Here is a 26,056-nt window from a genome sequence, read left to right on the forward strand (position 1 = left end):
TGTAGAAGACATCCGAGCTATGCTTCTTAATTGCCATAAATGTTCGAGGTTAACAACCGTTGTGGCTCACACCATGCCCTGTAATAATCAGCGCTAATTAGGTTGTTCTTCCTGATTATTTGATTAGCCCTTTATCTAATTATCAATCAAAGGTTTATCTCTTAAAAAAAACAGTAAAACATAAAAAAGAAAAAAAAAACCGGTCGAAAACCCGAAAAAACCACTAAGATGATATGAGCCTCTCGGACAAACGTGAGTATGGAGGAGTCCCTTTTTTTTTTGGGTTAATGGGAGGAGTGTCTGAATTCTCCCCCACGTGAGCCGACTTTGATTAAACCCAAAACCCTAGTCTCTACAATCAGCTGGAGCTTCTCACTCTGATTCGTAGAATAAGCTAGTTTTGAGATATGGTTACTGCTACTTACATATTGCTTCCTTTCAGTTAGGCTCAAAAGCATTCAGATTGCATTGCACAATCTCCTCTAATCATAGATTTTATCAATTGCACTCTGATTCTTATTCGTTGAAAATCGAGGTTTCTGTTCCTATGTGCGCCTCTTTTTGTAAATAAGAGATTGAACAAGCTGCTATTTTGAGCCCGGAAGAGACCCCGACGCGAGACTGCTTGTTCAACATCCCTAATCAATGAATCTCTGTTTAAGAACTTCGAAAACGTTAGTCATTGCTCCCAGGTTACGCTTTCTTTATCCTTTCTCTCCTTGTGTGCCTAACTGCTCCCTTATTTCGTTCAAGGGTACTGAATCTGTCTCTGAAACTGATTACAAAGATCTCATTTTTGATAGCGTTAGAGATAAGCCCTGGGCGTTTTGCAATCTAACTTGGGTTTCTCATCAATTTAATCCTGTAATTGTTGACCCGGATCTTCTTATTCGAGTACTAGGTGTGATTCAAGAAAAACCCAGAATTGCTTTACGGTTTTTCAGATGGGTTCAGATGCAACCGGACGTCAAGAGCTCCGAGTTTGCGTTTTCTGTCATACTCAAGATTTTGGTGGACAGTAGTTTGATGCATTCTGCTTATTGGGTGCTGGAGAGAGCAATTAGTATAGATATGCATGGAATTGTGGATGTTTTGATTGGTGGATCCTTGAGCTCTGAGGTTTCAATTAAGCTTCTCGATCTCTTGTTGTGGATTTACACGAAGAAAGGGATGATTGAGCAGTCCTTGTTGGTTTTAGATAAGATGGTGACAAATCAGCTGTTGCCGGATGTCAAAAATTGTAATAGGGTTCTCAAGTTACTCAGGAACCAAAAGCTTCCATTTAAAGTTCAGGAAGTTTTCAGATTAATGGGGGAGTATGGAATTAAGCCCACAATCATCACATATAATACAATGTTGGGTTCCTTTTGTAAACAAGGAAATGTCCAGCAAGCAATAGACATTTTATCTGAGATGCAAGAGAGAGGTTGTTACCCAAGTGACGTAACATATAATGTTTTGATAAATGGATTGTCAAAGATTGGGGAGTTACAGCAGGGTAAGGAATTGATTGGGGAGATGATAAAAGCTGGATTGACAGTTTCAGCACGCTCTTATAACCCCCTCATTTGTGGCTATTGCAAAAAGGGTTTGCTTATGGAGGCTTTAGCCCTTATGGATGAGATGATAACTAGAGGAGTATCTCCTACACAGTATACTCACAACACAATTTTGTATAGCCTTTGCAAGTGGGGAAAGATGAGTGATGCTAGACAGAGAATGTTATATATGTTGCAGAGTAATGTGATGCCAGATATAGTATCATACAATACTTTAATGCACGGGTATTGCAGGTTGGGGAACTTGGGTGAGGCTTTTCTCTTGTTGGATGAGTTAAGACGTCGGAATCTTAATCCTACTATTTTCACTTATAATATTCTCTTAGGTGGACTTTGTAGAACAGGGGACTTAGAGGCTGCACAGAAGCTCAAAAAAGATATGATTGATAATGGGATTCTTCCTAATGTTTTTACTTATACAATTCTGGTAAATGGATGTTGCAAGATAGGTAATCTGTCAATGGCTAGGGAACTTTTTGATGAGATGTTGTATGTGGGCGTGGCACCAGATCGGTATGCATATACAACTCGTATTGTAGGTGAATTGAAGCTGGGTAGCATAGCTAAGGCATTTAAACTACAAGAAGAGATGCAATCAGAAGGTTTTCCGCCAGATATTATCATCTATAATGTCTTTGTGCACGGAATTTGTAAGTTGGGGAATTTGGAAGAAGCAGGAAAATTGTTGCAGAAGATGATCAAACATGGTCATGTCCCTGATCATATAACCTATACTACCATAATACATGCTCACTTGCAGAATGGGCATCTTAGGAAAGGCAGAGAACTATTTTATGAGATGTTGAGTAAAGGCCTAAGCCCCACTGTAGTCACTTACACTGTATTGATTCATTCACATGCACTAAATGGGAGGCTGGAGCTAGCATTTATGTACTTCTCGGAGATGCAGGAGAAAGGTGTTATGCCAAACGTTATAACATATAATACTATGATAAATGGTTTCTGCAAAGCAAAGAGAGTGAGTCAAGCTTACAGGGTTTTCATGGAGATGGAAGAAAAAGGAATTTCTCCTAATAAGTATACCTACACTATACTCATCCATGAGAACTGCAACATGGGCAATTGGCTGGAGGCTTTGAGATTATATAAACAGATGCTAGACCGAGAAATCTGTCCTGATTCTTGTACGCATGGTGCATTGTTTAAGCTACTTGAAAAAGGCTACAAAGTGCATGCAGTTGAGTTCATTGAGAGTTTAATTGGAAGTGGTGACCAGACTGTTTGATCACACCATTGTCAAGGTCCAGGTGCTTGGTTAGAGTGGAGGAAACCACTTTAGTGTTCATCAGGTAACAACTTTTTTCCTTTCCATTTACTTTTGCAAAATTCAAATAACCTTGTTAACTTCCAATAGGCTGATTTGTTAGTATATTGATTCAGGGGGTTGCCTATCTAACAACTAACTCCCTCCTGGTAAAAGTGAGATCCTTGGCACAAAATTATGCCTTTTCAAAGCCAGAGAGAGGTCAAATTACGCCACAAAGAGAGGTCAAATTACGCCACAAAGAGTAGAAAACAGGTAAACAGAGAAATTTCATATGTATAAAATTGTAGTGAAGAGTTCTATCACAAAGTATATTTAATTTTTTTCATTCTTTTACAAAAATTTGAGAAATGATAAAGGAGGCGTTATTATGTTCTGTACCATTACATGCTTTACTAACATATGGTGCTGTCATTGTTTTTCACCTGCACTCAAATTGCTACTTGCTATTTGCTATTTGGTTGGTTGTGACGTTCTGATGACCATTTAAAATTCCCCATCTCAGCATAAAATTTATTAGTATTGAGATGAGGAAGCATTGGTTTGTTTTTAACAGAGCAGAAAAGACTTATTGGGTTGGAGGAATTTAAACTGATGAGAGAGAGAGAGAGAGAGTGCAAATAAGATCTTGTTTCCTATTGGCAAAACAACTAGTGTTAGGGTTCTTACTGTGTCTTGTTATCTATCTCAAGTTTTGCCCCTTTCAAACTATTTGTTTTCCTACTTGTCTAAATGCCTATGTATTTTCTACAAATGTTTAATATTGTGTTATGCTTTTTTATTTCTCAGCATAAATGTTTAGATTTGCATTGACATATTACCTTCCCTAAAAAAAAAATGGAGATGATGGGCAAAGATGGGTGTGTGTTTATGGTCATTTTATTTCTACAAATTTTGTTACTTTTTCTTTTTTCTTTCTTGTGAGCTCTCTATTCGTTGAGTGTTATTGATGCTTGTGTTTGTGCTAGCCGTTTGGCCAATTTGATAGCAGTTGAAAATATATTAATTTGAATTCAGCTTTTCTTGCTTTTGAGGGCTAAAAAGGCTTCATCCTCTTCTCCTTTTTGGTATTGTTTGGATGGAGTGTAATTAAAGTAAATATAAGGTGAAGTAAGTGTGGGTATAAAATAACTTGTGTTTGGATATAAGGTAAGGTAAGTGATGGTTTAATAATGTAATTATATATAAAAATTACTCTCATATCCTTTCATTTTTAGAAATAAAATAGAAGACAAAAGGTAATTGTGGAACTGGTTCTCATCCAATTTGGGGTGTAAGGAAAATTCATCAAAATTCACCCCACCTACCTCCACTTACACCTCAAAACAAACAATATTACCTAATTACACTTACCCTCATCTACTTCCAAATACTATCATCCAAACAATATATTAGGTGTATAAATCGCATTTTTAATGCAGTCAGCTTGTAATTGTTATGGCCACATAGGTGATTCACTCATTCCTCTTTTATGCTAGGGAGCACAAACCAAACTAGCATTTATTTTCCAGTATCTTAAGACCTCCTCTTTCTTTATGTTTAATTTGGAATTTGATGTCAATCTTCACTCACCGTTATATCTAGACTAATTAGAATTTCATATGATGATTTTAATTTCCACTTTAGGATTTTACTAAGTCTATATCTAACGAGTTTACATCTAATGGTGACTGATATGGGTGGTTCCAATTTTTTTTTTTATTATTATTTTTTTTTGTTAGAGGGTGGCTCCAATATTTTAGAGACATTAGGATACTCCATTTTCTTTACAAATTTAAATTTAGAAAATATGAAATTTAATTAATTCTTGACTGGACCAAGAAAACAATGTATACCTCAAACTTTTGGCATAATTTGAAGAGAACGAAGCAGTTAACAACTATATTATTGTAGGATAAGGTATAAATTTAGCCTCTATGGTTATTAAGGAAAAACAAATTTAGCTTCCACGCACAAAACAGTGTAATCGGAAGCCTAAAGTTTACTAAATCATGCAATTTTAAACATCATTAATGATGGAAGATAGGTTTTTTTCATGCGTAATTTTATGTTCTAGTTAGCTCATATATCTAGCATTCTAATGCACATGTTTTATTAATAATAATAAAAAATCATCTTCCATTAATGATTTTTGAAATTGCAACATTTCATAAATCTTAGGTCTGAAATTGTATTGTTTATACATAAAACCTAAATATGCTGTAATTTAAAATTCAGAAGTTGTGAAATAAATTTTTGATATCCCCTATTGTGCTATTGTTAAGAGGCTGTGATTGAAAAAAAAAAAAAAAATACAATGTTCTTCTAAGAAAAAAAACCAATGTGTATATTGTCGTGGATTTTTGTTCCAATTGAGATTTCAGTAGTTATAGTAGTTATTATATTGCATTGTAATTGAAATAAATTTTGAATCAATAAAAAATTGAACTTGAAGGCCTTTAAGTGGACGTTTAGACAGGCTCTCGAGGAGACTCCCTTCTGGTGAATGCCAGCACTTTTGAGTAGACAATTGGGATGGGATCTGTTCATTTTGAAGATTGGAATGAAAAATGTTGATATACTATAGTATTCTTTTAATTCCTTTTAAATTGTTTCAGAGCAAATACTTAATTTGCTTCCAATTTGTAATCTGAGGAGATGAGTTAATAATCAATCAAACCGTACTAGTCTGAAATTTATCCTTTTGCTTCTCAAGTCATTTCATTTGCTAACCAATTTCTTTTTTTTTTAATATTAACAACAATCTTATATATAAACATAGGTTTTTTTTTTTGAACCAATATATATATATATATATATAAACATAGGTAAATAATTTATTAGTCAGAGTTTGTATATATTACATTAGTTAATTCTTCTATTTTTTAGAAATATTCTATAACATCCTTCAGTTTTGATAAAATTATCCATTTAGTCCTTTCATAAATTTTATAAAAAATGATAAATTTACCTTTCTATCGCCAATTAATTTTCATATATATTTAATTAAGTTTTATGTAGTTTTATTTATTATTTTAATACAAAAATGAAAGATAATATTAATAAGGGTAATTAATTTATTAGTCCTTACATTTTGATAAAACACACTGTTTAGTCTCTATATTTTAAAAAAACACATGGTAAGGTTTCTAACTTTTTTTTTTCAGTGAACTGTTTAGTCCTTCCGTCTGTTTGTTAGATTTTTTACCGTTTATGACTTTGAAAATGACTAAATTATCCTTTACTATTTACCTTCAAACTTCAGAAGAGGAAATCCAATTGAGAAGAAGAAGCTATTTGTATGGAGAACAAGAAAAAGAACAGACCCAATGCTTACGAATTTGAATGATTAAGAAGAAAATCAAGAAAAAGAACACTCAAAGTTGATTTCAGATGCATTAGAGTTTAAAGGAAAGGAAAATAAAGGAAAAGAAGAACGCAAATCCAAATTGACTAACAAAATCTTCATGAGAGTCTAACGACAGAGACTAAACAGTTCACCGAGAAAAACGTTAGAGACTAAACAGTTCACCAAGAAAAACGTTAGGGACTTTACCGTGTGTTTTTTAAAATACAGGGACTAAATAGTGTTCTGTCAAAATATAGGGACTAATAAATTAATTACCCTATTTTTTTTTTTGGGTTAAACCATCCGGTACTCCAAGGATTACGGTATTTAAACCCCTCCCAATCGCCGTTGTGGGGGATCGATCCTGAGACCGCCCTACCAAGCGCAGCCCCATGCTACCACTGCGCCAACCAACGATTGGTAATTAATTACCCTATTAATAATAAAATTATACTATTATTTAATATATTTTTAATTAAAAATAGATAATCAAATTTATAATATTTTAATTTAAATATATCTTTTATATAATATAATAGATATTATATGATACTTGTTATATACATACTATTGAATTTTTAATTTATTAGTTTTTTTTTGGTAAGAATTTAATTTATTAGTTAATAATCCATTAAAGTGAAACAAAAGTTAAATAGTTATTAATGATTTTTGTAACCTAATTAATAAAAATAAAATTTATGAAATAATTGCTAATTAATTGTAATACATATTATTTTAGTAAAAAAAATTGTAATTTATTTGATTGCTCAGTTTTATGTTTGTTGGACAACTTTTAGGTCCAACTAAAATTTTCTATGTGCATTCGAGCTTGAGACCTCTAGGTTAAGCGATTTGAGATCCTTAACTACTAAAGCCAACATTAATTGATTTAGTAAAAAAAGTTAAATATTACATTATTAGTTTTTTTAATATATTATCAAACAATATGAAACACTAAATTAATTTGTGCTAAATAGAAAATTTATCATTTTGTTTATAACTATTTATTAAAATAATGGTATATATATTACAATCATCGCTGATGAGTTTCGAATTCACCAAAAATAAAATACATACTTTTACAAAAATTGTAGTAAATATGGAGTAGGATCGAATCCACAGAGACTGGTAGAATTATAACTTTTCAAAATTAACAATTAAAAATAAAGGGGAGGGTGTGTGGGTTTGTAGAATGAAATAAATAGAAAATAACAAATAATAATAAATTTTACTATTAATATTATTGAACAACTGATAATCGATCATATACAATATAAATTCCAGCCATTCAAATAAATTAGTTATGGTTATTAAAAAACATTAACAACCTATCTCTTTTTACCGATTGGACAATTAAGAAAAGTTCATTAATTTTCCCTAATCAATTAAACAATTCCAAACAAGCTTCAGAATTCAATTTGATTGAAAGCATTAAAGTATGAAAGACTACTCAATAATCACTAAAGCATGATTATTTAAAGCATATCAATTACATTCACAACATAGGTTAAAAGTTTGTCCATAATTAACTATATTATATGCTACTTGCATTACATCTAATTAGCGAAACGATTACAAGTAAATAATCAAATCAAGGATTCAATTAAATCATGCAATACGAACAAGAACATAATAGAAATTGATTACTTGAAATAGATGAAAAAGATTAAGTACAGAATGATCTCCCAATTGATTGTTCAAGACCTAAAAACCTCTAGCTAGAAATTGGAAATTAGTTCATTTTGGAGGAAGAAGAAATCATGGAAAAATGATTAAACTCTAAAAGAAACTCATGTTTAGGATTAAACTCTAATTAGGACTATTTAAAAAAATCCTAATAGAGTTAAAATCTCATAAATATTATATATATATTAAGAATCTCATAACATAAGTCATTAATTTTTCATTAAATGTTTATTGATCCACAGGCATATGTTAGGACAGATCATCATTTGAAACTCATTTTCAGCACAGGACTTCAAATTTCTTCAAATTTTCTTTAAGCTCCATAGAATCACCATTTTAACCACCAATTTGAAATTGAGTCTCAAAAACACCTGCAAAACAAAAAACAAGGCAAACTTGCACCTAAACAACAAAACTAAAATTAAACTCTAAGGAATTAAGATATAAAAATATGTATAAATATGGACATATCAATCGCATACAATAAAATATTATACGAATAATATATTTACTATTATTCAAATTAAAATGTTATATTATTATAAAATTGATTATATATTTTTAATTAAAAATATATTAAATAGTAATATAATATTATTATTAATATTACTTTTCATACTTGCATTAATATAATAACAACAATAACAAAGTCTTAGTCCCGAAATGATTCGGGATCGGCTAACATGAACCATCATACAAAACCGTGAAATCAAGTCGTGTCAGCGATAAAAATTCTCTCCCCACTCCGTCCTATCCACTACCATATTTTCCTCAATCCCTAATAAACTCATATCACTCTCGATCACTCTCTTCCAAGTTTGCTTAGGTCTTCCCTTACCCTCACCATTGCATCCCATTGCCACTCTTCAATCCTCCTAACCAGCACATCAAGCGCTCTTCGTTTTACATGGCCAAACCATCTTAGTCGGTTTTTCCTCATTTTATTCTCATAGATGTAACCCCTACTTTTGTCCTAATTATTTCATTACTCACCCGATCCTTTCTCGTATGACCACACATCTATCTCAACATACGCATCCCCGCCACCGACATCTTATGAATATGACAGTGATTCACTGCCCAACACTCTGTACCATATAACAATGTAGGTCTAATTGTCGCGCAGTAGAATTTTCCATTCAAACTATTAGGCATGTCGGGATCATAAAGGAAACCCGTAACGCTCTTCCACTTCGACTAACCAGATTTAATCCTATAAACAACATCTCCACTTCTCCATCCGTTTGAATAATAGACCTTAAATACTGGAAGCAATTCGAGCCATGGACAACTCTCCCATCCAGGGTGATTGTCCCTGCCTCCCTACTCCTATCGCCGCTAAACTTACACTCCAAATATTCCGTCTTACTTCGGCTCAACTTAAAGCCTATAGATTCCAAACTTTGTCTTCATAGTTCCAACTTCCTCTCCACACCTTCTTTCGTCTCATCAACCAACACAATATCATCTACAAACAACATGCACTATGGTATACCATCTTGAAGTGAAATCGATAAAAAAACGAAAAAAAGTCGAACCACACCGAATTACACATATTCTACATTATTATTATTATTATATACACACACATATATTTGATTTTATAAGTTTAATTTTTTTTATTGTTGGTATAATAACCTAATAGAGATATGTTTCGAAAGTATTTCAATTTTTGTTGTTGTTGAGGTAAATTTAATAAGAAAATATAGTAATTTTTAATTGTTGTTTTTTATTTTTAACCAATTTAGTTTGCTCAGTTTGAAACCGAACTGGATATTTTGGTTCAGTTACATTTCAATTTTACATACTATTCGATTCAGTGTCGATGTCAATTATTTTGATAATTTAGGTATTCGTTTTTTCGGTTTCGGTTCAGGTTTGTACCGGTGCAAAAGATTGTTGAAACAAATTTTGTATATCTTGGACTTAAAGAAAAACCTATATATGTAAATAGTTTGTATTTAGAAAACGTTGACTAGGAAATGTTTAATTTTGTTTTGTAGCTGTAAAAGCAGTTATATTTGGCACCTTTGGAAGAAAAAGTAAATAAGTTACCTAATTTTGAAAGAATAGATATGGTTATTAAAAGCAATATTGAGATGAAAATAAGTAAAAGAAAAAGGAAATATTGTTGTATATATATGATAATGAAATGTAAGAATTGGCAGAAGATGATAGTTGTTGAATCTCACCATAAGAATAAGAATGGTAATGAGCAAAAACACATTATGTGTTTTTGTTGTTTTATCAATATTATTGGGTGAGTCAACAATAATAGGAGAATGTTCATTTTTAAAAGGAATTATGGATTCATTATTCGCAACAATAGATGTTAGAGTTAGAAATGATGGAAATCATAGTATTTATATAATGTGCGATGCAGCAAATTACAGGGACAACCTTATGATAATGAAACCAGGTGAAGAAATAGCATGGACACTATATGATATTATGTATCCATTAGATTGGTGTTACATTAATTATAATCCAACAACCCAAGGAGTTTTCTGGGTATATCAATCAAGACTTGGTTGCAATTCATGCAATTGGTCTATTCAACAAGATGGTGTTTATCTTCTTAGACCAAATCAACCCAAAGAATTTCATTCTATTTTTACTGAGGGACTCTTTTTTTGAACCTTTCTTTTTCTTTTTCTTTTATATCTATTGTCTATCAATTCATAATTATGCATTCTTCAATATCATCTTCATCATTTTCTTAATTGTAATATATATATATATATGATTTTGTATAAAGTTCATAAGAATATTATGGATCACGTTTCTTAGAAATGTTCAATCAATATAATCATAAGCTCTATACATATCTATTTTTAAGACAAGCTCTTTAAATAGCCTAAAAATCCAGAAGAAATCATTGTTCTAGATACATTAAAATATCTAAGATATGGTCTGCCAGACTGTTCTGATAGACATAGAGTAGTCTGCTGCATAGACAGACATCCCATGCTGTATTATTTTCTTCCAAAATAATGGATGTTTTGCAGCACATTTAATTCTTCTTTAGGAAATGTATCTTTGGAATTCAGAAAAGATTAATAATTCATATTTTGGGTTCATGCTTCACCCGACCAGTTGTTCTCACTCATTCCTAGTTGTTCTTCTCCTTTAAGCATTTCTTTCCTCTTGCGCACATCGTGAACTCTTCCACCGAACAGGCAGTGACCCTTGAATGAGCAGAGTATGTTTTTCTCTAAATTCCACTTTGATCCTTGGTTCTCCATTTTGGTCCTTTTGCTCCTCCAAAGTACCAATTTCACTCCAATTAAGCACACACGATCTACCAAGATCCTCTTTCTCCAATCTATAGAAATATCACTTAAAATTCCACTAATAGCTTAATTATCCAATTAAATCATGAGAATTAAAGGATAAAAATAAGTATAATATACACATATCAGTCGTTCGGAGACAAATAACCCAAAGTCGAAGGAGGCCACACCACTTAACAAGGAAGATATATTGGAACTCCTTATAGAAGATGCACCGAAGAAAAACAACTCACGAGATGGATATTCGAGCTTGTTAGATACATGCACATCCAAGGAAATTCAACCAATACCTTGGGGTTTCCGAATCCTAACTTTTGGCCAGTATGGAGGAACAAGAGATCTAGTTACAAATGTCAAGAATTTTCGAAGGATTATAGAGGCAACCACTGCCACGGATGTGGTGTTGTGTCGACTCTTCCCTATAACTCTAAAGGAATCGATAGCCTTCTACTTTGGTTTTTCATGTCGGCAGGGAGGACTCATTGACCAAGAATATCTTCTCGTAGGTGATACACTTTAGGAAGTGCCTTTGGGGTTTAGTAGACTCCCGATTAGATTCCCCCGCATGAACCATCTTATTTTGGAGATCCTCCTTTGCCTTTTCAGTTGCTATTGGAGAATGACCATCTCTCATTCGTGGGCCTCTTTAGCATTATCCATCTCCTTCTGCATGACAATCATATTCTGGCCAAATCTCCGGGACACTTCTTCCATCAACAATTGGTATTGAGGGTCCAATTAGGGCTGTTGTTGAACCTCTTACTCGCTATCTCGATGGACTTCTGATTGAATTTGATTTGATGTGGCCATGACTAAATATTCTGAACGATCATAGAGGATTCAAAATCCACTATCACCACACTAATGATAACTTGTTACCTGAATTTGCTTATGTGTCCAAACCGTGGGACCAATCCAACGTCGTAATAAATGCACAAAATAGAACGAAGGTCAGACGGGGTCGGAGTCCGACGAACCCGCTCTGATACCTAAGTCAGTTTATGATTGGATCAGATTAAAGGGTAAGAACTAGTTGATATATAGTAGTTAACGTACCAAACGTTATGCTCATACATGTTTATTTATAGTGTTTGATTAGATTAAGGTTGTCACCTCTTTATGAATCCTTATGAGTTTAGGTTTCCTAATCCCTTAAAGAGTCTGAATCTTGGGAGGAATACTTTATCTTGTAGGATTCCAGAAGTTTCTCTATTGCATGGGGTTAGAGCCCCATTTGCTGATCTTGGGCCTTGTTAGATATCACTGGGCCGCTCATTGTTGAACCTGGGTTATTGTCGTTTAGACTTGGGCTGCCAGTTTCCGCACATGGCCTTTTACCTCAAAGGAGGGTGAGAATCATGTCATCCATGTGATGTCATTTTGCATGATATCAGGAATTAAACTCTGCAAGTTTAAGAATTTACATATGTGAGTTTTGCCTTCGATTTTAATATATCGGATTAAAACCAATTAAGATTGGCTTAAATGGTTAATGGCCTCAAGTCGCTTAAACTAGATATCGAGTTCGAGTTTTAGTGTAGCAGATCACGTTAATTGGAAGAGGATCCACCTTAAAGAGCTCTAACGAGCCTAAACCGAAAAATCGGATAAACTATATTAAGAAAAGTATATATCAGATTAAATTTTCTAACAAGTACATCGGATTAAATTGTTAAAGCATCTTCAACGGCCTCTTAGTTTGATTTTTAAGTTAAATTTTAAAGAGAGAGAGTTAAAAATCAACTCTAACATCCTCTTAGTGGCTCCTCAAATCATTAAGAGACTTTACATCCTCTTTATTAATAGAGTGTCTCTCTCCACTCTTACTGTTCTCCTTATTTCATTTTTTATTAATAATTTATTATTGAGGAGTCCCTCCTTTCACTATTGGTGAATATAACAATAATTAATAAGTTCAATAATAAAATAATAAATAAAAAGTGAATATGAGGAGTATTGTTGGAGATGATATATATTAGTCACTATTCAAATTACTAAGAATCAATTGTTTATATTATTTTGAAATAGTGGACTAAGAGTCTCTTGAAGATGCTCTTAGTTGGCTCTTAAGTAAAAATTTAAGAAGAGGGAGTTAAAAGCCAACTCTAACAGTCTATTAGTGACTCTTCAAATCACTAAGAGTCTCTTCATGTTGTTTATTATTGAGGAGCTTCTAGTGCCTCCTTATTTCATTTTTTTATTAATAATTTAATTATTTAGTAGCTCTCCCCCTGTCTATTGATAAACACAATAATACTTAATAATTTTAATGATAAAATAATAAATAAGGAGTAAATAAGAAGAGTATTGTTGGAGATGATATATCTTAATCACCCCTTAAATCATTAAAGGTCAATTGTTTATATCTATACTATATATAATAGTGGAAACAGAGAGAATTTACAAGAATATTTTAGAGGCCTTTTGGCTTAGTTGACAAGTAAAGAAAATAGATGAGTTTATATTATCTCTGTCATAATAAATACTATATTATTAATATCATAACTACTAGGAGTAAAAAGAATAGATGAATTTACATTATCTCTGTGAATAGAGTTTAAAACGTCATTATTAATCATTAATTGAGATGTAACATGCCTTGTCCTTAACCTTTAATTCCATATATCAGTTTCTTCACCCTTTATATTCCACTTTCCATTCATAAAAAAACCTTTCTGATTGTCTTCCTATTAATTTTGGTAAGTTCGTTTACTTCTTTCGGATTTCATGAGTAAATTGATGTGTTACTCCTTATTTGTTTGTAAGATTTTTCTTTTCTCATGTTGACTTATTTCATTGTAACTAAGAATTTGTGCAATATTTTTTTCTAACCATTTATTTTATTTAAAGGTCTTTGATTTTAAAAAGGTACTTCATCTTTCAAATAGCTATAAATGGGATAGTGAAAGAGGAAGAAAGGATTAAGAGGTAATAATGAGTGAGTTTCAAAAGTGAGAATCGATTAGGTAAAACATATATTTGCAATGAAAATTTGTCAAAAGACAAGGGTTTAGATAGTTATTTACAATCAAAATCAAAATCTTGCTTAAATTGAACTACAATGATATATATACATACAAATCATTACTCGTAGAGATAATTATCCATTCATTGGTTTTATTCTCCAAAAATTACAACTTTTTTTTATTGGATTGAGTTATACTCATTTCATAGTAGCAATTGAATAAAATGTTTTTTTTGTGGATATCTAATTTTGGCAGATGCATTTGTTCCATGAAATATATGACATGTTTCATTATTTCAAGACATTAATTTTCTATTCAACTTTTTCTTATCCCAAATCCGATCCATACACAGAGAATTGATATAAATATAAACTGAAGGTTAATACTTCTTTTTTCTTCTTTAACAAGAATTATTATGAAAGTGCAATCTATCGATTTTAAAGTTTTTGATAGTGTGTTTGCAGATAAATTTACACTATTACATTGTTTAATCATTAATAAGTTTAACTAAAGAAGAAAACCCATGTGCTTTCATGAAACATTGTTTCATCATTGGATTCCAGAAATCTGAAAAATTTCCAGATTTCCGAAGAAATCTGGAATTTTTCAGATTTCTGGAAAATTTCCAGATTTCTGGAAATTTCCGAAACTTAAAAAAAAAGAAAAAAAAGAAGGAAGAAGAAGAAGGAGGAAGAAGAAGAAGGAAGAAGGAAGAAGAAGAAGAAGGAAGAAGAAGAAGGAGGAGGAGAGACGAAGAAGAAGGAAGAAGATGAGAGAAGAAGAAGGAGGAAGAAGAAGAAGAAGGAAGAGGAGAGAGAGAAATAAAAAAATAAAAAAAATTCGATTTTCCAATTTTACCCCTGTGCCACGTCAGCACTTTAACGGTGTTAAGCCATTTTCCGTTTTTCGGGTAACGGCGCAAACCACAGTCCTTTTTTTTGTATTAACAAACCACAGGAGTTTTTTTTGGAAGAACATGAAACCACATGGTTTTTTTTTTTTTTGGAATTTACCCATATATTTTGAAATGAGAGAAGAGAAAGTGTGGATAGACATACAAATGACATGGATAATCAGATAAAAAGACAAACAATAAAAGAAACAAAGAAAAAAATAAATGACTAGATTGGACTTTCAGAAAAACATGCAAATCCGAAGGATTTGGCAAAACGAAATGACTAAATTACATGTGTAATAGTTACTTTGCAAAATCTGTTTTAAATTGGAGAATGATTTGAAATAGCAAAAAGATTTATGGCAACTGGAAATAACATTGCAAGTAATATTAACATCTTTTTACGACAGAACAAAATGAGAGATCAATAGAGAATATCGATATTTTAGTTAACTGCTATGTAATTTTATGAGTTTATTTTCAAGTTTCAACTAGCATCTTCACTAAATTGGCCATCTTGATATTCATAACACAAAATTATAGAAAAAAACAAGTTTGTTTGGATGATTTGACTGACAAAGTTTTTTACTTTATGGTTACTAAAATTGAATTACTAAAATGAAATTTTATTGCAAATATATATATATATATATATATATATTATTTAATGCTTTATTAATAACAAAAAAGAGTTGTTATAGCTATTAGAATCAAATGAAATATATATTGAAAATATTGTTACACTCTGTTAGTCAAACGTTATTAATAAACTTACGAATTTTTTATTCATTTTATATAGGATAACTTTTTAAACTAAAAATCAAATAAGATAAAGGTGCTTTGTTGAAAATAGACTCAAATTATATTTTTTTTTGTCATATTCTGTAAATTTAAATAGGTTTGTGAATTTAATTGCAAAACGTTGATAATAAACCCAAATATATATATATATATATATATATATATATATATATATATATATATATATATATATATATATATATATATATATATATTAGTATCAATTGTTGAATTGAGGTTAGATATATATTAAAATTTAAGACCACATATTTGAATGTAAAATTATTTTAGATTTTAATTTTTAATGTTTTTTTTATGTAATTAACGTTTATACTTCTATCATAAATAATTAAAATTTCAAAATATTAATGGATATATCTTTTCAAATTTAAAAATATGTTGGATGAGGGTATTTTAAAGTAAGTGAGGGTAAGTGATGGTAGGTAATGTTGTTTGTTTTGAGGTGTAATTAAATGTAATATTAAGCGAAGGTAGATGAGGTGAAATTTGACTAATTTTCTTTACAGTCTAAATTGGAGGGTAGGCAGATGATATATATTTCTTTTCCAAAATTACCCTTTATGTTTTATTTTAAAATAAAACATTGTATGGATATAAAAATAATTTTGTATATAACATTACCTTACCTTACTTTATCTTACCATCAAACCAAACACAATTACATTATTAAACATCACTTACATTACCTTCTATCTAAACAAAACAAGTTATTTCATACGCTTCACTTATCTTATCTTACCTTACTTTACTTTAAAATACCTCCATCCAAATAAGGCTTAGAGTATTTGATATATCCAGTGTAATGTCGAACTAGTTATTTTCAGAGAGTGGACTAAGAATGTGAATAAACAATGTTATTAGAGTAAGAAGTCAAAGGCGCCGAATAGCAATGTAGGGGATGTTTATCTAAAATGCGCGTGTTAATAAAATATCAGCAGCCTATAACGTGTAAAATGAGAACCAACCAAATTGAGCACCGTTTAGATTGGGGTTGTCGTCGGCTGTGTAAATCGAACAACAGAAGAGAAGAGAAGATCTCTTTTCAATTTTGTTTATTGGTTTTTTCTTTTCGAATAAGAAACAAAATTAGAAGAAATTGAACACAGAGATGGGAAGCACCAGCACCGGTTTAATCCCTCATTTGCAGTTCCATAGTTGCTTCTGTAATCGTTTCGACTTCAAGCAGCAACTTTCTTCTTCTCTGCAATTCAACAATCATTCTTCTTCTCCCAAGAGAGGGAGATTGAGATACCTTGCCTCGAGGAACTCGACGCCTTTCAGTCCAGTTGTTTGTTTCGCTGCTGTTAATGATGATATCGGGGAGAAGCAGCAGGACTCCTCTACTTCTACCTCTACCACTAGTATTGGTTCAATTCTTGAGGATAGACCTGGTAATCTCATCATTCCATAATCAAACTAATGGTGTTTCTGTTTTGTCATTTGGAAAGTTTTAATTTTTCGATTTCGTTTGATTAAAAACATCTTTATTTGTAGCTGGGCCACTGCCACTGCCATTGGATTTGATTTCGTTTGTAATCATGTTTGAAGTTTTATATGCTTAGATAAGGTGCTGAAATCATTGCTTTTTCATGGAATTACAGATATCCTTGATAGCTCAAAACAGAACTTCGGGCAAGATGCTGAAGGAAGTACACTTTATAATTTCCTGTATCCCAGTAAAGAGCTTCTTCCAGATGATAAAGAAATGACTATATTTGATCATCTTGAAGAGCTACGCCAGAGAATATTTGTGTCTGTTTTGGCTGTTGGAGGTGCTATCTTAGGGTGCTTTACATTTTCAAAAGAACTCATTATGATTCTTGAAGCTCCTGTGAAAGAGCAGGGTGTAAGATTTCTGCAACTAGCTCCAGGAGAGTTTTTCTTCACAACTGTAAAGGTAAGATACAAAAGCATATCTTCTGTTTGTTTAAACTTATATATGTCATTTTTTCAGTTGCAATTATCTAACTTGCAAGTCTAAATTAGAGAAGAAAGTAAATAGGAAAGAAAGGAATAGGTTTTCATTTCGAAATATATGGGGAAGTTGTACTTATGTTGCCCTATTTGGCCAAGTCTGCAGCCTCTATGTTCTATACGAGGCATCTGGAGACATATTGACTTAAGCCTCTGGTCTTTTGGTGGATTGGCATCTGTGCGGTTCAGAGTTTAAAATGGATGCTTGAGGAGCTTAATGACTTACCTTTGATAAAATCATTAAGTGAATGGATTATAAACAAGATATCTAATGCTATGCATTTCTTTTTCTCTTTTCCCTTCTTGTTTGTTGTGGTTGTAGTATTAGAAGAATATAAAATGTGTAGAATGCCTTGTGAAGATTGACACCACCGGATTGCATGAAAATAAGTGAGGTCTGAGTTAATCAATGATTTTTCATGCGGTAGAAGCTTGCTCTCTATCATACTAGCATATAGTGATTAATACTCATATGGTGTGGTCTTATTCTCTGGTAGTAATGTTCCGGGGTATAATTTTTTCAATGGAGGCTTGGAATTTCTATACAGAGTTCTCAAATTGAATATTGCTGGTTGAGGAGTTTTAGGAGAAGGGATAGAGTGATATTCTACTACCAATGAAGCTGAAATAGACAAGGTAACTATAGATTAACGGAGAGAAAGCTGGAATAGTGTGATCACAGTAAGAGAATTAATAAAATTTACTCAAAGTTAATGTGGTAAGAAGTTAAGATGAATTAATGAGGTGCAGAAGTTTTTTATGTTGCATGGGGGCTCAAGCCCAACAGGCCACACAAGAACAGTTCTGCTCTGCTCCACTGTTGGAATATGATCTATATGTTGGGGAAAGAAATGAAGCATTTGAAGGAATGGTTGTTCAATCAATGATCACAGTTCATACATTCTACTAACTAAACAAATAAATGTGTATTTTCTTATTCATTTGTCCATCATCAGATGCTATTTAGAAGTTTAGTATCCCATGGTTGATCAGTATCTCTATTGATTGATAAATTAATTATCTGAATAGGGTATCAAACAACAGATGAAAGTAATGTAATTCTGGTTCCATGCAGGTTTCCGGATACTGCGGCCTTCTTCTAGGAAGCCCAATTATTCTTTATGAGGTCATTGCTTTTGTTCTTCCAGGTTTAACAAGATCAGAAAGAAGGTTCTTGGGGCCAATCGTCTTAGGATCTTCTGTACTTTTCTATACCGGAATTGGCTTCTCCTATTCAGTTTTGGTTCCAGCAGCTTTAAATTTTTTTGTTAGCTACGCGGAAGGGGTTGTGGAATCTTTGTGGTCCATTGATCAGTACTTTGAGTTTGTACTTGTGCTCATGTTCAGCACAGGTATCTCTTTCCAGGTAAATCTTCTTCTTTCTCACCCTCATCCTACCATTCGTCTCCTGCATTATGTTATTATTACCACATGAGAATTTTGATACGAGATGCATTGTGTTGATTTAAAAAATTTCATTATTTTCTTTGTATAGTAAACCAAGCTTTCCATTATTAACTGAGCTTTTGATTAATGCTGTTCAAACATGGCCTAGATTCCAGGGTTTATGGATGTGGCTTTGGTTTGTATGGGTATTTAAGAGTAGTTCAAATATGCATTCTCAGGGCCGGGCATTATTAATTTCTCTGTTTTGTGATCATTGCTTTAGTACGCATTGAATGAAGTATAATCCATTTGACAATGTTGTGCAATAAATTTGCAGATTTGGTATTTGGTTGATAGTGTTAATGAATGTTAGTCTATTGTACAGGTTCCTGTTATACAATTTCTACTTGGACAAGTTGGTCTGGTATCAGGAGATCAAATGCTATCAATATGGAGATATGTGGTAGTTGGGGCAGTTGTAGCAGCTGCAGTGCTAACCCCATCTACTGATCCTCTTACTCAGATGCTTTTAGCAGGACCACTTCTTGGTCTTTATCTGGGTGGTGCATGGTTGGTCAAGTTCTCCGGTCGATGATTTTGAGATTTTCTCTCTTTAGGAGGCGTATTGGCCCTTGTATATTTGCCCAAATTATGTAATATAGTATTAATTTTAATACCAAGGGGAAGGAAGGATGATTATCATCCATGAAATTTCCAACTTGATTTGTACAATCAATCAATGAGTAAAGGCTTTTCCTGGTGATGTATGAAATACTTTAGAGTAAAATGAGTAAAACCGATAAGTAATTTCTCCAAGAAACCATTATATTTTCCGCACATGAATCCAATTGATTGGTTCAACCCTTCAGGGATCCTTTCTTTTGGGTACACTAAAATTTTAACTTGAACAATTAGAGCTATTGTTCATCCAAGTCAATCGTAATTGATAAGAGCAAACTATCTTCTAAGGCCATGTTAAGATCCCATCGAGGACATTCTAGCGGACCAAGGAAATGACTTGTGAGTAGAAGTTAGATATAGTAATTTCTTTTGAACATACTGATTACATTTAACCAATGATTCTTACAATTATCTTCTAAAGAAAACAAAACATCCGCAACAATTATCAGCATTTCATACATGATAATCAACATCTTCTAGTTCATTTTCTCAGTAGCTTCACAGAAATAAATAAGAATTAAAACATGTGAAACCTCTAGCACTAAAAAAACATGTATCAGCCATAGTGTAAACGAGTTCATGAAAAAGAATTGATATACACTCATAATCTCTCTCTCTAATTGCTTAAAACAACATTCTGCAATTTGACTTCTATATCTGTAGTACAGGAGCAGTCCGTTTCAGATTCCATTCGTTTTATTGAACTCCTCAAACCGTTGCATGCCTGTACGAAAGGTTCCGAACAGCTTTTGAAACTTTCGACCACAGCCAGCATGTCACCAATGACTGTAGATATTTTATCCAAGGCTGTCTTTATATCGGGAAATTCTTGTGGGGGATAAAGACAAGCTCCAAGCTCGTCAATCTGTACACCAATATCTTGACACATTTTCAGTAACTTCTCCAAAGAATCCACAAAATCGCCAGTGTCATCAGGCTTTTCTTGCTTAAGCAAACCTGTTATTGTGCGGATAAGTTCCTTTATTACTATAACTGCCTCAGAAACAACAAGAACTGCTGATTGAGCAATTTTCATCTCTTCTGGTGACAAGTCATTGCCTAGATCATCATCACTTGAATTATTGTCACCATGAGAGTTGCTTTCTTCATTTGGGGAAGTATCATCACAAGATTCCTTTGTCACATTGGAGGAAGCTGGTTTGAGCTCCTTCATCTCACGAAGAACATCCTTCACTGAAACTGCAACTTGTGTCATTGCTCGCCCAATTGCTATGATATTTGAAGCAGGCGTCTTCTTAAGAGCAGAGCATGCTTCCCAAACTGCACCAACTAACTGAGGGACGACATGTTTCAAGTCTTTATTCTGAGATCCTGTACGAGTCAAGTGGGGGAAATAGAAAAAGCATACGAGTCAACCACAGAATATTACTTTGAGATATATGTGTGTACATCCAGACTATTCTCCTTTGACATGCCTAGATTAGATGTGTGTCCAAATACGTGACAACAATTTGCATATCCTACAATGATTATCAGCATTCCATTTATAAAATGAAATTGACAAACTAGTTGATCTTAATGTAATTTTTCTATCCGCAAGAGCCGAAACATCAAGAACAAAAAACGATATTGACTAATAATAGAAGATTATGTCATGAGCATGCATGCCAACTAGTGCATGTTTTAACTTTTAATGATGCGACTAATTTTGTTCATTTGCACGAGCTTGGGAGAGAGAGAGAGAGAGAGATCACCATATGAAGGTACAGTTTCCATCATCAACTTGAAGCTGCAATCAACAACTTGCTTGACAGATGCATGGATGGAGGAAGTAAGAGTAGGCCCTGCGCCCACTGTACTTCCATGGGAAAGCAAAAGGAAACCCTGCAGAATGTTGAAATATGTCTCCATATTCTCCTCAATTCCTTTTGCTTCAGGTTTTTCCCCAGTCCAAAGCATTCCAACTGCATTGTAAATAAAGAAACAAATCAATGACCTAGCATTTTCTTTGGAGGGGGCAACACAAACGAGGATGACCAGTCAAAACAATCAGCAGTATCATTCTTCGTTTATTACATCTGTATCTTCTTCATAAAGACTAAATCTATTAAAAATCTGAGTAGATGATAATAGTCGATTTTTCCTATTTTCATCATTTTCTTAAAAATGCATATTGAGCAACAAAAATGATTTTTTCTAGGACAAAAATGCCAGAGCTCAAATCAACATTGTTGTTTTGCTCAAACAAACATCTTCAACCAACTTGTCAAAGTAGCAGTAATGGTTTAAAACATCTACCAGTCCTAGATCGATCCACTCTATGCAGTCTGTACGACTACTAATCCCTCCTCCCTTCGCACAAAAAGGAAGAATCAGTTATCTCATTGCATATTACAGCCAAGCACAAATGAATAACAAGAAATGATTATGTCCTTATCCTTATACATGAACGCCAGGCACAAATGAAAAACAAGAAATGATATTTAATCATCTATAGTACTTCTCTCACAATATCAACTGTTTTAGATACATTCTATATAAAATGCACAAACATACAGGCAAAGAATAGGCGAACATATGAACACTTTAAATATATGAAACATACTAAAACCATGATATAAGAAAAAATAAAGAGACAAAAGAGAAAAACAGCCCCAAAACATGGATTTAAAGATACAAAATGCTTTAAATGCAAGATAAGATCAAAGATAAAACCAAGTGAATACATGGATTTAGAACGTAACGATCATATATAAGTATCAAAACAGAAGAATTGGGTGATAGGACGTGAATCGTACCAATAGTAGCTTGTTTGGAAACTTGATCACCCAATTTCACAACTTCATCCCAGTTGACTTTATCGAGTGATGAAGCTGGAGTTTGATTCAATAACTAATCAAGATGAAAAGAAGCCATAAAAATTTAGATAATTTTTCAAAAGCAAAATGATAGGCACAGGCTCCACTAAAAAATTAAAAACAAAAACCTGAAAGGTATCGTGAATGGTGTTAAGGTGCGAATTAAGAGTTTGAATCAGTCTGTCTTTCTCTGTTTTCCCCATCTTCTGCACCAGAACTCTTCCGGCTATTTCTGGCAATTTGGGCAAGAAGGGCTTGAGGGGTTTACAATTTATGAATTCTATGTTTTGAACATTGAGCAACTAACAGAAACGACGTCGTCTATAGGTGCTTGACAACCTCGAACCTCACTTGAAATTAGATCTTTTCATGGGCCGGCAAACGGACTTTTCAAAACAATACTTAGCTTAGGTCCAAATTCAGTATATTGTTTTTCTTATTCTATGTGGAATCGGTCGGATTTGATAAAACAATTCTCAAACTCAGCCTAAACAAATTCATTCTTTTTTCCGGAACGAACTTCATTGATTAAAGATCACCAATTACATCAGAGATAACCTAAGGAAGAGCAAAATTAGAAATAGTCTCAGACGGACGGGTTAGGTAAGAGCAAAGAATTTTTATCTAAAGCATCAGCTACTCTATTAACATAGTACGATGAATATGAGAAAGGAGAAAGCCGAAGCAATGCCCAGTCAGCTTTCGACAAGAGGCATGAGTAGCACCTAACTCTAAGAAGTCCGTTGCTTTAGAGGTAAAATTATCCATAATATCCCTTTGCATCCATCTCTACACACACCGATCACAAGCCAAAATCCAGCTCAATCGGTAGCTTCTGCCAAGGCCGAGGACCACAGTCAATTCTGCAAGTAATAGCATGACTAAGGGAGTTACGACATACCATTCCAACACCTAGTTATCTAAATGAACCACATCCATAGTAGCATCAACATTTAGGCTTGTGTAAATTAAGGTAAAGTAAAATAAAATGAGTGAGGTTCACAGATAATTTATTGTGTTTGGACAGAAGATAGTATAAGTAGAGTTAAATCTTTGTTTGGGTAATTTTTATAAAAAATTATCTTATTAGATCTGGTTGAAAATATTTTAAAAAAAAAAAGAATAAAAACTGTATTGTTTTTAAATTTTTTCTAATCATTATCCCAACAAATATTTGAAAAAAATTAATTATTATTTTATAAAAATAAAATTTATAAAATAAATTAATTTATTATTTTATAAAAATAAAATTATATATTACAATGATGTTATTGAATTTTTGTTTTATAAAATTTTAATTTAATTTTGTATGGAAATGTTAGGATTAAATTTGCACAATTTCATAAGTTATAGCTCAATAGGCACTTCACTTGAAACGTTACGATTAAATATTTAATGCATTATTAACAAAAAAAAAATATTTAGTGCATTAATAACATAGTAAAATATTTTAGACAATTTAAAAAAAAATTGTGATTAATTTATAGGTAGCAGGTTTAGTTTTTTTGAAACTGTCTAAAATATTTTATTGTGTTATTAATATAATTACAAAAAAATATATGAAACTGATTCAATTTATCGACAAACTGGTTTAGAAGGTCTGACGTGACTAAATAACAGTCAAACAAATCTTTTCAAATTTTTGGTAACGTATGGGTAAAATTGATATTCCTTGGAAACATTGATATTTAGTGCATTTTTTTTTTGGTAGGAAAGGGAAAGAAAAGACAACAAAAAAACCAAAGAAACCTAACCCGGGATTAGCCTAGGAAAGCTAACCCCCACCCTATCCTCCAACAGAAGAGAAGACAGGAACTTCGGAGGTGAAGAAAAAGTTGAGACTCCCAACATCCTCACATGGTCCTCAGCCGCAAGACGGTCTGCCACCATGTTCTGCTCCCTTAAAATATGGCAGAAACTAATGGAATCAAAAGAAGAGCAAACCCTTCTAATTCCTCTGATTAAGTTCCGGCTATTTAAACAAATAGCATTATTATCAGTGATCATTCTGACAGCTTCAAGATTGTCAGATTCCACCAACAGCTTCTTCAAGCCCACATTCATAGCCAGCCTGAGGTTAGAAAAAATCCCCCAAAGTTCTGCCGAGAAGGAAGAACCCATATCCAGATTCTGAACGAACCCAGACACCCAAGTACCGCCAGCATCTCTCAGAACCCCTCCAGCGGCAATTTTTCCGTCCTTTAGACAAGAGCCATCTGTATTTAGCTTCACCACCCCTTCACTAGGCCTACTCCAGCCAAGAAGATGAATATCCTTCCTTTGGCTAGACCTAGCTAGAGTACCCTCTTTGAAGCTATCAGTAATATTACAAAGCTTTCTAGAAAAGAAATCCGACAAATTAGGGATAATAATAGTTGCTCCTCCAAAAATCTCCTCATTCCTCCATTTCCAAATCTGGTGACAGACAACCGCAAAAATGATGACACCATGCTCCAGATCAGCCAAGAGCTTCCCACTAACACCATCAATAAACCAGTTTAGATCAGAATGGGACAAGAAAGCAGACAACAACTGGTTAGGGAGCACTTTCCTCCACACCTCTTTACTCCTAATACAATTTCTAAGAGCATGGCAAATGGTTTCTTCATGCCTTTTGCATCTGCTACACTCATCAGACTCCACCAAATGACGTATTTTCCTATCAGAATTGGTAAGCAACCCATCTTTAACACCGAGCCACAGGAAACTCCTAATACGGTAAGGAACTTTCAAAGCCCAAATACTTTTCCAAACTTCAGGGTGCGGAGACTCCAAATTATGATTGAAAGCCTCAAAAGCAATTAATAACATAGTAAAATATTTTAGACAATTTTAAAAAAAATTGTGATTAATTTATAGGTAGCAGGTTTAGTTTTTTTGAAACTGTCTAAAATCTTTTACTATGTTATCAATACAGTTATAAAAAAAATGTATGAAACTGCTTCAATTTATTGAAAAATTGGCTTAGGAGGTTCGATGTAGTTAAATAACAGTTAAATAAATCTTTTTAAATTTTGATAGCATGTGGTTAAAATTAATCTTTCTTGAAAATTATACAAATTTAATAACATCACTATAATTTATATATAATTTTATTTTTATAAAATAATAGATTAATTTCGTTTTTATAAATTTTATTTTATTTTTACCAAAAATAAATTAATTTTTTTTATTTGTTGGGAAGTGGCATGAAGCCATTGCCCCACTTAGTTAGCAGGAATTCCTGTCCACTAGCTCATTACGGCGTCTATGGGTAAAAATTATTAAAAGAATCCTAATTTTTAACCCTTGTTGGGAAATAGCTCATTTTAGGAAAATATTTCTCAACCAGGTCCAATGAGATAATTTTTTATAAAAAGTAC

The 26,056-nt window shown here is 32.7% G+C and overlaps 3 protein-coding genes across 4 annotated transcripts; 2 read left to right on the forward strand and 1 right to left on the reverse strand.

The window, feature by feature from the left end:
- Positions 1–265: 265 nt before the first annotated feature.
- On the forward strand, positions 266–5,481 carry LOC136235706 (pentatricopeptide repeat-containing protein At1g22960, mitochondrial). Of its 2 annotated transcripts, XM_066025607.1 has the most exons (3): positions 266–2,869; positions 2,961–3,099; positions 5,279–5,481. In XM_066025607.1, the coding sequence occupies exon 1, from the start codon at positions 646–648 to the stop codon at positions 2,803–2,805; it is 2,160 nt and encodes a 719-aa protein (XP_065881679.1). In that variant the 5' UTR covers positions 266–645; the 3' UTR covers positions 2,806–2,869; positions 2,961–3,099; positions 5,279–5,481. The 2 variants fall into 2 exon arrangements, with proteins under 2 accessions (XP_065881679.1, XP_065881671.1); XM_066025599.1 differs by lacking the exon at positions 5,279–5,481 and having other exon boundaries at positions 2,961–3,370.
- An 11,319-nt stretch (positions 5,482–16,800) lies between these two features.
- LOC136235719 (sec-independent protein translocase protein TATC, chloroplastic) lies at positions 16,801–19,957 on the forward strand. Its single transcript, XM_066025615.1, has 4 exons — positions 16,801–17,225; positions 17,436–17,731; positions 18,884–19,174; positions 19,580–19,957. Exons 1-4 carry the CDS (start codon positions 16,943–16,945, stop codon positions 19,787–19,789), a joined length of 1,080 nt encoding a protein of 359 aa, XP_065881687.1. The 5' UTR covers positions 16,801–16,942; the 3' UTR covers positions 19,790–19,957.
- Positions 19,958–20,307: 350 nt separating this feature from the next.
- On the reverse strand, positions 20,308–23,513 carry LOC136235725 (uncharacterized). The gene is made up of 4 exons (XM_066025629.1): positions 22,823–23,513; positions 22,635–22,728; positions 21,591–21,800; positions 20,308–21,207 (listed from the first exon to the last, which is right to left on the reverse strand). Exons 1-4 carry the CDS (start codon positions 22,895–22,897, stop codon positions 20,492–20,494), a joined length of 1,095 nt encoding a protein of 364 aa, XP_065881701.1. The 5' UTR covers positions 22,898–23,513; the 3' UTR covers positions 20,308–20,491.
- Positions 23,514–26,056: the final 2,543 nt, after the last annotated feature.

The sequence above is a fragment of the Euphorbia lathyris genome, chromosome 1 (assembly GCF_963576675.1).
Source record: "Euphorbia lathyris chromosome 1, ddEupLath1.1, whole genome shotgun sequence".
In the NCBI taxonomy this organism is placed as follows: Eukaryota; Viridiplantae; Streptophyta; class Magnoliopsida; order Malpighiales; family Euphorbiaceae; genus Euphorbia; species Euphorbia lathyris.